The sequence below is a fragment of the Heptranchias perlo genome, chromosome 17 (genome assembly GCF_035084215.1).
Source record: "Heptranchias perlo isolate sHepPer1 chromosome 17, sHepPer1.hap1, whole genome shotgun sequence".
Taxonomy (NCBI): Eukaryota; Metazoa; Chordata; class Chondrichthyes; order Hexanchiformes; family Hexanchidae; genus Heptranchias; species Heptranchias perlo.
In genome coordinates, this window is record NC_090341.1 from 20,654,044 (window position 1) to 20,667,852 (window position 13,809).

General features: G+C 36.6%; 1 protein-coding gene across 5 annotated transcripts in view; it reads right to left on the reverse strand.

Moving 5' to 3' along the window:
• Positions 1-790: 790 nt before the first annotated feature.
• The window catches only part of iqsec1b (IQ motif and Sec7 domain ArfGEF 1b), a 471,503-nt gene continuing 458,484 nt past the window's right edge, over positions 791-13,809 (reverse strand). For 4 of the 5 annotated variants that reach the window (XM_067998691.1, XM_067998690.1, XM_067998693.1 and 1 more), the window contains 5 exons: positions 11,058-11,157; positions 10,757-10,918; positions 10,299-10,475; positions 8,331-8,380; positions 791-4,692 (listed from right to left, as the gene is read on the reverse strand). In XM_067998691.1, coding sequence (XP_067854792.1) covers positions 4,096-4,692; positions 8,331-8,380; positions 10,299-10,475; positions 10,757-10,918; positions 11,058-11,157 — 1,086 coding nt within the window. In that variant the 3' untranslated portion in view covers positions 791-4,095. The remainder of the gene's footprint in view (positions 4,693-8,330; positions 8,381-10,298; positions 10,476-10,756; positions 10,919-11,057; positions 11,158-13,809) is intronic. The other variant, XM_067998694.1, reaches the window with a different exon arrangement.

A 13,809-nucleotide genomic window follows, 5' to 3' on the forward strand; every position in this document is an offset into this window, starting at 1 on the left:
CCAAAAAATCATGAGCTATTTAAAACTGAATTTTTGACCAAGATTTTCCTTTTTGTTACTAATTTCTTTTGCCTCAGTTATTTATGATTGTAATCTAAATCTTGGTGTGTAAGGGAAAGTGGATTCATATTTATCCATACTTTTTAGCTTTAGTGAAACTTCTCAATGAAATTTATGGAGCACTTTTAAAATATGCTACAGAACTCGTAGCACACAGTAAAATGGCAAAAGCACAGGTGAAATGGATAATTACATGAATTGGAATACAATGCTTACTTAAATTTGTTTCATCAGCTGGATGTCTGACACACCCGAAAACCCATAACCATGCTCAACAATATCCAAACTAAACTATGGTGAGAAACCCTCCATTGTTATTTAACTGCAGTGAACATGGAATGTCAGACCACGCATTGCAACCAAAGATAAATAACACAAGTTGCAAGGTTGTATAAAGGTGATCTGGAATTTAGCTTGATTAACTACTAGGAAGAGGCGAACAAAAATTTTGTAGAACTTTCCCTCAAGAAATTAAATAAGTTGGATAGAATCCATGACTGGAAGGCCTGCTGTTATTAGAATATTAAGACTAACCTGTTAGAGAAAATTAAATTATATAAAGCATACTATGCAGCAGAGATACTTTATAACAATGATTCCAAGTATCTAAAAGTTATAATTTTATGAAGTATGAATTGTACAGTCGGAAAATAGGAAGCAACTTCAAAAATTCTGGAACTTTCTTTTCGAAATTCCAAGCAAACCATTAAATAAAAAAAGACGAAAGTAGTAGTCTTGTACGGTTTATTTTGCGTTCTCCACATTATCACAGTCATAGTTTGACATGGATAGGGTTGTATACTACTTACAAATATAATGCATAATAAAATGAAAGCACTCCTCTCTCATGTACATACAAAATGGATCTTGAGCCTTGTAGAACAGTTGCAATGCATGAATAGTTGAAAGCATCTGAAGATTATTTAACAGTCTGTTTTCAAGAACTCATCACTTGCAACAAGCAAACAGTTTGACATGGGCTGACACAGAAGTACAACAGATCTAAGTATTACGATATTTTAGGATCAGAAGGAATGTAACCCCAAAATGACTGTGAACATATTGGTAGTACTAATTTACACTCTGTACAAATTCAAGGATTGCCTATTTAATAGCCTCACCTCTTATCTAATTTCCCATTCCCCTCCCCATCTTACCCTTGAAATATGGTATTCCATTCTTAGAGTATGTACACAATTACTTCTCTATATTTGCAGGCAGAAGTGGCATTGCCAAATGATATTGTACAATGAGTACAAATCTAAATGCATGCTGGACTGTAGTAACACACAGCTTTACATGAGACAGTAATTTAACATCAAGAGTTTCATTTTATATTAGCTGACTTTCATTCAGTTTGTTGTTACAAGAAACAAGAGGCTTCTGCGGCATGCAGTGCATGATGGGAAAACATTTGACATCAGATGGTTGCAGTTTTCTCTTGTTTTAAGCAATACAATACTTGTACACTAATATTAAAGTGATCTTATCCAAAAATTTTTACATTGTCATACATTTCATTCTTAACTTAAAAAACAAATACAAATACACATTATTTGGGTTATTCCAGAAAAGATCAGGTCTGCAAGATAAGGTGGGTGAATTTCAGGCCACAGTGTATTCTTCTTGGTCTGGCATCATCTGGTAGAAATTACTTGCATAAACCAAAAATGTATGTTAGATACCCCACATCTTGATGAAAGTATATGGTCTAATCTTTTGACAAACGAAGTATGACATTTGTGTTTGAACTCGTTACACATCAACACTCACAAAAATGTGCACATCTAAACATTAGCTAGGACAAACTGATTATACAGATGTTTAAGCAGTATAAATAAAAAAATCCACACTATTCCCAATTTAATACTTTTTTATTTACAGTGAAAATTCATGATAATTTCAAAACAATTTGCGCACAGTATATGTAACAGACACAAGTCTTCATGAAAGAGCTGTTGTGCAATTTCTATAGGGACTGGACCTTGAAACTAACCCTCTCCACCACTATCATCTAGAATTGCAACCAGATCTTTTTTGGAACAGATTTTAGATTACAGTTAAACTATATTTATAGATAGAGGCATGAAGAAACAGTCTAAGTATTTTAATATGAGATCACCTTACCTCAACTATATTTAATGTCAATACTGATAATTTTGCAAATATACAGTATGTAGAGTGTAGCCTCACAATATTAACATTAAATGACATGCAGGATAGCCTGTTTCATTGAGAACGCATCATTCTTTATACTGCAAGGAAGAGAGCCTCGGGAATCAGTCAGACTCCGAGAGGTAAGACTTCACGGTCCAAGATGTTCAAGAATGATTAAAATAACAAACCTGACATTTATTCTCACTTCTCAGTACATAATAAGAAAAATATTGCACGTACAGGAAACAAAACTTAAAAAAAAGGCTAAACTCTATTTGCTGTATTTGCTCACTATGGCAGCTAACAAAGTGCTCAGTTCATAGGTTTGCTGGTATTTATGTTCGGTGACTAGAGCTGTTTTCAGAAAAAAAAAGTCTGAGCTAGTCTTTTATTTTAGAATGGTCCGAGCCGGAGATGTTCCTTCAGTTTCAGCAGACCTCTCACTTTATCACTGAATACATTACTTTGCAAGCTTACTATTGCTGTCACTTCAACAGTGTGTCTGCTGCAACAATTTGAAATTAGATGGTATCACCAATCCATTTTTGAAATAAAGGGACCATATTTTTAATTTCAAAAACAAGTATGATAGTGATGTGAGTGTGAGATGTACTCAGCCTGCTGAGTGCAATGTACTTTGAAGCAAAAAAATATATATATATATCTCTCTCTCCTGAAAATTATCTTATAAGAAAACAAGGAATTTCATCTTTGAAGATTTTAATGCTTTCTCCCGCTAATTGCTCTCAGAGTGGGCTTCTGAATGTTCATGTGTGTAAGTAGATGGAATTTTGTTTATACTCTCATTTAATTGATCAAGATTTACTTCATCAGTTTACATATGTTTTGTTTTCATTTTTCCCCAACTGATAAGCTATTACTGTTGACCCGAAGGATGCCAAATTCAGATGATCACTGCCATCTCAATAGCAAACTGCATCAAATTTCACTAGTTAGCTCACCTAGAATATTCAATATACTAATTTCAATACTGATAAGTCAAATAGGTTTTTATTTTTTCTATTAAAATATGCATGTTATACATAAAGCAGATTTTGATTAAAATAGTAAGTGATGATATAGTTGGCACACTTAATAAAGATTACAATCATGATGTATTTGTTAGTTACAGGGGGCTACAGCTGAATAAATACTGGAATTGTTTAACATTGCTCAGAATTCTACAATTTTAGTTTTAAGTCCCTGTGGATTGTTTAGCTTCTTCTAAAAGTAACTGAACCAATTACGTTTTTTTTAAACTCGATGCTTGTTTTGCAGCTTGAGGATGCAAAGCGTTTCCTTCCATGTGCAATTAAATTATTTTTATCATCAAAAACAGAATTCAAACAAAGCCACCATAACAATCTTCTGTCTACACAAGGGTTTCATCCATTATCAGAAACCACTGTCATAAACCAAGCAAGTCTAGAATCATTTGATCCACATCATAGTCTTTTGTTACAGGCTCCTAAATCTGAAATAACAAAAGGGCTGTCAGGCAATACTCCAAGGGAAAGAAAAAAAACGCTGCAACAACTGCTGGAACAGTAACAGCACAAGCACTGAATGGTAAGCAGCACAGAAGGCTCCCAGCTTACCTTAAGCAAGGCAAAGAAAGATACCATTGAAAACTTTCCCCTGGGCAGCCTAAGGGATGAAGCCAATTATTGTATTTCCTGACATTACACTGGGAATGTAAATTCTGTTTCTCTGATGGGATGATATCTATAGCACACAGTAGTAATTTAAGTGCTTTCACTGGTTAAAATTAGGAAGTCAGATTCACATATTGCTGCATTTAAGTGCCTTCACAACTGTCAGTGCAGCTTCTTTGTGATATCACAGGCATACATTGTTCTATTATTTCTACCTTTTCTCCTAGACTATTGTGCTGATGCCACTCGTGTGTTTGGTCTTGCTACTGGTAGGAGCAGATGGGGGCTGCTGGCCATGGAGATGCTGAGGGTGAGTAGAATGCTGGGAATGGGGAGTGGGCATAGGAGGATGAGCTGCATGGGGATGCTGTTGCACATAGGGAGTGTGTTGGGAATGTGAGGCATGCTGGGAATGTGAGGCATGTTGGGAATGCTGTACATGCTGATGATGCTGATGAGGAAGCTGTGCATGTTGAGGAGGGTGGTAGTGGTGGTGGTGGTGGTAAGGAGGTGGGAGAGGCTGGCTCTGTTGCATGTGACAGAATTGGGAGTGGAGCGCATGCAGCTGTTGCGCCTGCACCTCTGTCTGGCCTGGGTGATGTACAGTTGAGGAATGTTGCTGATGTGGAGGATACTGAAGCTGCTGAGATGACCCTGGTACAGAATAGCCCTGGGAAGAGGATTTTCCTCTTTTACTGCCAAACAAAGAACCAAGCAGTGATGATGAGTTTGACATTGTCTGGTGAGGACGGATTGGACACTCCCCTCGTGTAGATGTGGTGGCTCTTCGACGTACATGAGGACTGTTAATGACTGACCCCTGGGAGAAAAAAAGAAATAAATATTTTAATTATTGAAAAAAACTTGAAAAGTAGTTCGCTCAAATCTTCTGACATGTAATTTTATTATATATTTTTATAGACCAAACATTTCAAGACCTACGCACAGTTACAGCAATTGGATCCTTCGATGAAATGTGACATGGATTATTTATGCATTGTGTCATAAGATTTCATATATTCATTTAGAGCACACTAATGGGATTGGATTTCTGAATGATAAATTTCTCAGGGGTGCTAAAATCCTTTATATATTATGGTTTTTAATTAATGGACCTGATTGATGAATCCAAAGACGAATAGTCTCCTGACAAAGAATTCACACGCATTATTTACTTAATGGAAAATAACAAGTTTTTGTACTTTTCCAGCTTAATCTTCATTTTCAACATGGGCGTATTTTTTATTATATAATTTGCAGCAAAAAAAACCTGAAAATAGGATCCATTAAAACACATCACCTGAAAGTAGGTGCCAGAAGTGGTTTACATTCACCTTAAGGTCACTTCTATTTACAGAATAGATCTGCAAGTAACATGCATGCCTAGGTAACCTACAATGAAATCCTGCTAAATGTGCATTTTGAATGAACAGAAACTCCTAACTATGATTAGAGCAAATGTCTTCATCCATGATGTTGCCAGAATCTTCTGAAAGCAGGAGAGTTTAAATAACATGATGATCTTGAGTTAAAGCTTTCATTTATACACCACACTCTTCAAATCTGCAGCTGTAACTGCAACCTTCATGAATACAGACATTTACCTAATCCCTTTGAATCAGCAGTTTAAGTTTTGAATTTAGATATCACTTAGGATGCATGATCCATCGCTAACCCACACTTCCTGCGGACTACATACTTGGGTTTGTTGCACAGAAGTTTTGAAATAACTGACCAGTGGATTTCTTGATATTAAGAAACATTGAGCAAGTGAACTATAATCAGTAGCCATTGTCAACACATCTTAAAATCAACACCTAATTCAACAGCTAAAAGTCAATTGCATAAGGATAGTTTGAAAATTAGTTGAATTGAGGAATCCTCAATATCATGACAACAGTGTGATGAATTAAAATACAGCACTGTTGCCTATTGGGTGGGGAACAGGCCTTATCTAAATAGTGCAGGGTTCGATTTCCTGTGACTCGAGCCATTTACGCAATCTATCCTTCTTTTACCTCACCATTGGTGACAGAGCATTCAGTTGCCCTGCCCTCTGGAATTTCCTCTCACTTAATCCCTCCACTTTTCCCTCCTTCAAAAACCTTTTCAAAAAGTCATCTTTTCGATTAAGCTTTCAGTTATCATTCCCAAGTCTCCAATGATGGCGCGTCATCCATTCCCTTCATCTGTTTTATTCTTGCTGTTCTGTAAAGTGCTTTGCTACATTTTCTATGATAACTGTTATATAAATGTAGGTTATTGTCTCATGTCTTGGTAGCGATCTGGCAAAGTTCATTAATTAAGCTTGATTTTCAAAGCAGTCTGAGAGTGCAGTGATCTACTGACTGAATGGCCACAGAAAATCTTTAGAGTAGAAATACATTGCAATAATATTTTGCCACCAGTCTTGGCAAACTAAGGATTTGTTGAAAAATGAGTGATTTTCCACTCTGGGCTCTTAAGTGCACCTACCCTCAACTTGGTAAGGAACATGCAACCAATAATGCAAATGATGGGATTTTCAATTTAAAAAAGATATTGGATTCCAAAAATATTCTGTTTATCAAATTATGACAATTGTGTCACAGCATGCATCGACGGTACTTTGTGGCTTTGGTTGGTTACAAGCCAGGATACCAGTTAAAATGAATAAAGTTACAAAGGACAATGATCTACAAAAATTTCAAATATGCATGTTATAAAAACAAAATGGTTGTTAGGGTATTACAATTAGGAAAGTTTTTACAGAAGCAAAATATTTAAGCACATAATTGCTCTTCGTCCAGTGGAAAAAAATATAACCATGATTGTCAGCATTCTGTACTGCTTTTTACTGCTTTACAGGATTTGAGATATGAAATATGACCTTCACAATAAATGCATTTAAGTTATTTTTCAGTTTCAGTTAAAACATTTTTTAAGATTGTGCACTTTTATTCCGTAGTTATCCCCCTATCTTCATACCCGAAGATTTCCTCATTAGCTTCAGTCAGGAGAACAGGATGATCTGGATGGCATTTTCCAGCCAGAATTCCCTTTTGTTGACCCTTCAAGATGGGAGCAGGAGCACTGTTTAAGGGACCAACTTCTCCTCTTCCACCAGAAACTCAGTTCCTTTCATCCTTCCTTCCTTATGTCTTGAATGAGAATATTGTGAAACTCAATCTCCAGGGGATTCCCAAGTATGAATATCTAGTCAAGATTCCAATACTCGAGCTTTGGAGCTACTGGCTACATGTCAACTACTTGATATACATTTAAAAGAACAGAAAAAAAAAAATCAGCATTCTCAAACATTTTTCCTAACTTTTGATTAATAGATTGACTAAAGGGCTTTCAAGTGTGGGATTCTGTGCTGTCACACACTGTCTTTATTACCATTTGCTGTGCCCAAATATATCCTCGATTATAGTTGCAAAATTACAAAGGATGAATCCAGTGTGCTACAGACTCAACGAGAAGCCATCTCTATATTATCTCAAAATTCAGTAGTTGTCATAGTGAATTTGTAAATATTTTTCTTTATCCATCAACTCTTCCACAAACACAAACAGACATTTAAACAAAATGAACCCAAACATTGTTTTTCCTTTGGCATCTTATTTGTGCATACGGTCTAATTTGTTCACTTCAGGTGCCACCAGCCATTACAAATAGAAACAGATTTCAATACCACCTTTCAGAATGTACAAGACTATCACAACAAGGACACTTGCACAGACAAAAATCAGTGAAGACAATAAGAAAAAAAAAGGTTTTGAGAGAAATAAAAAATTGTATACATAATTACTGGCATTTTTATGTTAAAGTAGCAAGTCTGTTAATCCTAATGCCATTACATTGTAAGCATGCATGGGCAATACATGAACTTGGAGCGGGGGGGGGGGGGGGGAAATGCTTGGAAAATGAATGAATTTTCATGAAATCCACACTCAGTTCATCTACTCTATCCAGTTTTTCTATGCGTTTCCATACAATGCTTTCAACAAAAGCACAATCGTGCTTTCACAAAAAAAAGTTTTTAACAACTTAAGAACTCAAAACCCTGACTGAGAATCTCAAGTGTTATTCTGCAAACTGATAGTCAATAAAAAGCAAAGGAGAAAGTATAAGTGCAGCTCATACGAAGCAAAATAATAAACCGAGTCCATGTTCCAATGTTATAACATGGCACACATTAATTTATTCAGCATTACACATGCTGATGATTTCAAAAGCTTCAGACTCATCGCTGCCAGCAGAATCACATTCATCTTATTCCATCAACAATGGTGTGCCTTGACAAGAAGCCTGACTGTGCGCGCGAGCATTAGGTGCACATGGCAAGCAGTTCACGCATGCATATTCTATATGGCAGGCAGGTTACGTATTGGAAGAAAGCAAAAGGATGCAAAACAAATGCTTTAAAAAATATACATTATACATCCAGCTACAGATCAATTGCTTCCTACTTACTTCCATATTGCTGTCTAGCGATCCTGCACTGCTGCGGCGCCCACGCTTGCCTGCCCAGGACATGCAATACCAAAGATTAGAAACTGAGAATTAACCCAGGGGCCACATCCTTGTACCCAATGCACATTAAAGGGTCTCTGTACACAGTACAAGCTGAGCACGTCTAATCGGGAACCAGCAGGCAAACTTGAAGGAAAATGAGCAGCATATTAAGGGGGGATGGCTTCAGGGTATCTAATTATTCAAAAAATTAACCTAAAAGTAACAATGCATCATTGTTACATCTCATTGTTGATTGAGAAAACTTAGCATTTCAAAAAGAAATAATTCAAACAATTAATGCTATAGTTTTAAAATGTTCTTTTTTGTTTAGAATTCATACAAATAAGGGTGTATATTGTATAAAAACATATACTGCAGACGTAAAAAGAAAAAAGAAAACATCAGCAACATGGGTAATGGCTATTTAATTGCCAATGGAATCTACATAAATGACGAGCTTTACCAGCATTTGTGGATAAGTAAAGGCAGCAGAATGAACACATCACTAAACTCTTCCTTAATGTGGTCTTGCACTGAATTTTTTAAAGCAGCATCCATTGCTCTGTGAAAAACTGGACCTCTAGTGGATTTCATTTTTCTACTCTGGGAGAGAACAATGGCTAATAAGAAACCTGCAGAACCCAGGTCAGACGGTGAAAGATGAGAGTCTCTTTTAAAGAGCTGCAAATCCCATCTTGTAACCAATGACCTTGCCTAAATATGGCATGTTTAATTGAAATGTAGGATGTGTAGAGCTGAACATTCTGTGTTAACGTTTTTGTTTAACAGCAGAAGTGGTTGAATCTTTTCAGAGAATGAAAGTTTCTAAAAGGCAGGAGAATTGAGATCCCCCAATAATTTGGGAAAGTAGTTAATTTAGAGTTTCATTAAGACTTAACAATATATCAATATCTTTTAGAGTACAAGTATATATCACATGAGAAAATAACTGTGCAACATCCATAATTAAAATCAACTTTAAAAGAGAAGAAACAAACAGACTTGAGACCAAACATTACTAAGCAAGCTGCAACAACTAAACTTTTTTCCTGGATCTCACTTTGATTTGGGATTGCCATTGCACACTGCCATACCCCACATTAAACACAAACAATACACTTGAGAATGGTCGAACATATACTTGATCCAAGCATATAACAGAGAATTCCCATTCAGATACATTACACAGGATCTTTCCACCCTAAATGTGATCCATTCCAAGCAGAACATTACCTGACTGATTAGATCATACGACATGTTAACCTGACAACAGGGATGTTACAGTTTATAGTTCTGACCACTTCAACAGCTTTTAATATCTGAATTCTCAAATAATTTTATTTAACATACATACACCCTAATTGTCAGATTAAGATGCTGCAGAGCGTAGTTATGAGTTTTTCATCGTCCAACAATACTAGACTTAAATGGTTTACTCTAATCAAAGCTTACATTCCTCAAATGAATATGCAATATGAGTGCACTTGAAATAACAGCTTAATATTTCCCATAACAAAATGGCAAGACAGTACTGATTATTAACTATATCAACGTAAATTATTTCACAATATAGATCAGGCATTCTTTGATGCTGTTCACAACATGTGAGTACCAAATTTGCTATAGATTATTAAAAAGCCTAAATGCAACATTAATAAAGTTAATACACAATTTCAAAGGTTGGAAATTAAGAAATGTACTGGATCATTCTTGGAATAAACCTGGAACAGATTGCAAATGTGTGTTCTGGATGTGACATTCTACAGTTTTAAAAAGGTAAATCAAAGATGATGTTTTGTACTTCAACATCTGTTAGATTGCAGAACAGTCTCTTTCCTCATTTTCACCTGGTGAAGTGACAGCAGAATTATATTTAGCTATACAGCACATAAAAACAAAAATCACAAGAAATAGCTGGCTTCTTACCTGCTTCTGAGAGGTCCCTGAGGGAACTACTTAGTGCGCTCCTCTTCAATCCCTCCCCAGTGGTATAACTGTCATCCAGACTGGCCCTGCTTAATGTGCCATTACCAGATTCCTTTTTCAGGCCTGAACTCTGAGACATACTTGGGCGTACAACTCCTTTCTGTTTTTCTAGTTCGGCTGAAGATAAAATGTTGAATTATATTTCCTTATAGTGCAGGATGAGAATGAGCAACTTTGTTAGATTAATACAAGAGATATCATTGAAGAGTTTGATTGTTTTAGTTTTGTAAAATTTCAGTATTCATGTTTCAATGGAACTTTCAATATTAAATACCTCAGATAGTAAACTGATAGCCAAGGCTGAATTGCGAGTTGAAACCAAATCTATTAAAGTTCACACCTTGAAGTAATAACTATACATAGAGGTTCAAGACTACTTCATACTATTTTGAACTTACATTCTATTCTGTACTTTTCCATCTCTTGAACTTCTGCAATAGACTCTCTTAAGTCATCAGTGAATTTTTTACGATCTTGTGGGTTGGGGGCATTGAAATTAATAAGGACTTTGATGTCAGCACCTGGAATAGCTGAAGTAAGTCGGATTCCATTTGGGTAATCTAAGAAGAAAAACAAAGCAATATTTTTTATATTAGAAGATTTGCTATCTATTACAAGAGTTGTAATGCTTTCTATAAGGTTTTATTTATATATTTAAAATATTTGAAAATGTAGACTGAAAGTTTCTTGAATCCTTACACTGATTTTCAAAGAGAATAACTTGCATCCCGTACAAGGAAAAAGATTGCCGGAAGCTGTAGGTCACTGAATTTTTCTTCTTTTGAAAGATCTTTGTAACCTGGACAAATAAGGTTTGAGGTTACAAACAGATAATGCAGAACTTAAATGGCAAACATGATTTCAATATGGCTGTAACATGTTGGCTACTGAATCGGCAGAGTCTCAGATCCTTACCTCATTCTATGAAGCAAAGATTTCATAACTAGAAATGTTTATTTATGTTGAACTTTCAGATGTCCTCAATAATTTGAAAACATATTAGTCAGTACTTTTAAATTATGTCCTTGCATTCCTCACTTAAAATGTTTACATGCACTTGAACTGTGCTAATGGTCAAAAGTCCATTTACAGATTAGGTTTGTACAAACACACACTTCTGGTTTTCTTATGATGAAACTTTCATCTGTCATCAAATCAAGAAGAAAATCAATATCAGAAATTATGCTACTGATGTCATTCCACAGACAGTAATGAAGAGTAGTCATAAAATTCCCTAGTGATCGAAATATTGATAGGAGGTATAAGATTTTGGAAATCATTGAAGATTGATGTAAAATTTTGATCACCAAATGTATTGCAAATTGTAATTCCTGAAGTGCAAAATTTGCTCAAAGATTTATTTCCTGTCAGCTAAACCCTTCAAAATGGTCATTGCAAAACATAAATCCTACTACTGAACTTTAGCAAATCATTTGAATTTTCAGTTTTTGATTTTTTTGAGAAACAAACTTTAAAAAAAAATTCTCTAAAATAATACTTTTCAAAAACAACACTGAAATTTATCAAACGAAAGGCAAAATAGAGATACTCATCTGGAAAGCAAATTCACTCATTGCTCATAGTGAAGACAGACCCAAAAGATATCATGAATCCAAATAGGATGGAAAATGCCAACATATCATACCAATGGATTAAAAAACAAACTAAATGAAAAGGTGCTGGGTCCCTTGCTGTTTGTGGTCTACATTAACGACTTGGATATGAATGTAAAAGGTATGATCAATAAGTTCGCTGATGATACAAAAATTGGTAGGGTGGTAAATAGCGAGGAGGATAGCCTCAGTCTGCAGGACGATATAGATGGGTTGGTCAGATGGGCGGAACAGTGGCAAATGGAATTTAACCCGGAAAAGTGCGAGGTGATGCACTTTGGAGGGACTAACAAGGCAAGGGAATACACAATGAATGGGAGGACCCTAGGGCAAGACAGAGGGTCAGAGGGATCTTGGTGTGCAAGTTCACAGATCCCTGAAGGCGGCGGAACAGGTAGATAAGGTGGTAAAGAAGGCATATGGGATACTTGCCTTTATTAGCCGAGGCATAGAATATAAGAGCAAGGAGGTTATGATGGAGCTGTATAAAACACTGGTTAGGCCACAGCTGGAGTACTGTGTGCAGTTCTGGTCGTCACACTACAGGAAGGATGTGATCACTTTGGAGAGGGTGCAGAGGAGATTCACCAGGATGTTACCAGGGCTGGAGCGCTTCAGCTATGAAGAGAGACTGGGAAGATTGGGTTTGTTTTCCTTGGAGCAGAGGAGGCTGAGGGGGGACATGATTGAGGTGTACAAAATTATGAGGGGCACAGATAGGATGGATACTAAGGAGCTTTTTCCCTTCGTTGAGGGTTCTATAACAAGGGGGCATAGATTCAAGGTAAAAGGCGGGAGGTTTAGAGGGGATTTGAGAAAGAACTTTTTCACCCAGAGGGTGGTTGGAGTCTGGAACTCACTGCCTGAAAGGGTTGTGGAGGCAGGAACCCTCACAACATTCAAGAAGCATTTGGATGAGCACTTGAAATGCCATAGCATACAAGGCTACGGACCAAATGCTGGAATATGGGATTAGAGTAGACAGGGCTTGATGGCCGGCGCGGACGTGATGGGCCGAAGGGCCTCTATCCGTGCTGTATAACTCTATGACTCTATGAAACCAAGCCCAAAAAGGGGAAATTTATATTGAACCTCTGAAAAAACAAAGGAAAGCCATCAATAATTGGTCTGCAATAGGTGCAAGATCCTCTTATATTTGTAGTCCATACTTCCACACACAAGCACAGCTGATGTCAGGGACTTGGCTGTGTTAAGAATCCTGCTAGTTGTATTACGCTACATTGCTTGGTGCTCCACTTCACTGTCACCACACCACACTCCAAACTATACACTTCTCATTTAAACCATACTGCTAATTTTATCTCAAGAACAATGGTTTTAGGTTACATTTACTCTCAGAAGTATGCAAGTTGTTCTGAAAAATGACACCCCCCCCCTTTAAATATGATGTACTAAGAATATCCAATTTCAAATGTTTTCAGTTTGAACAAGAGGCCCTGCTTTCCCTTGTGGATTGCCTAGCAGATAGATCAACAGAGCCCAGAGAAAAGGTGCCAATTCATTTTCTCAGAGAAGGGAAAATTTGTAGCCCAGTGAGACTGGAAAAGAGAAAAAGAAAATCTATTTTTCAAAAAAAAGGTTTTTGTCCCATACTGTGCTCAATACTTTGCTGATATTCTAGACAGCTAATTTGAATGTCCATTCTTGATTTGTCTCAATTGGTTGCACTCTAACCTCAGTCAAAAGTTGTTGGTTCAGGCCTCTTCCCAGAACTTGAACACATCCTCTAAGCTAATATTTCAGTGGACAGCTGCACTGCCAGAAGTGCCATCCCTTGAATACCTGTTCCTGTGGTTCAAGTCAATGCAAGGGATTCC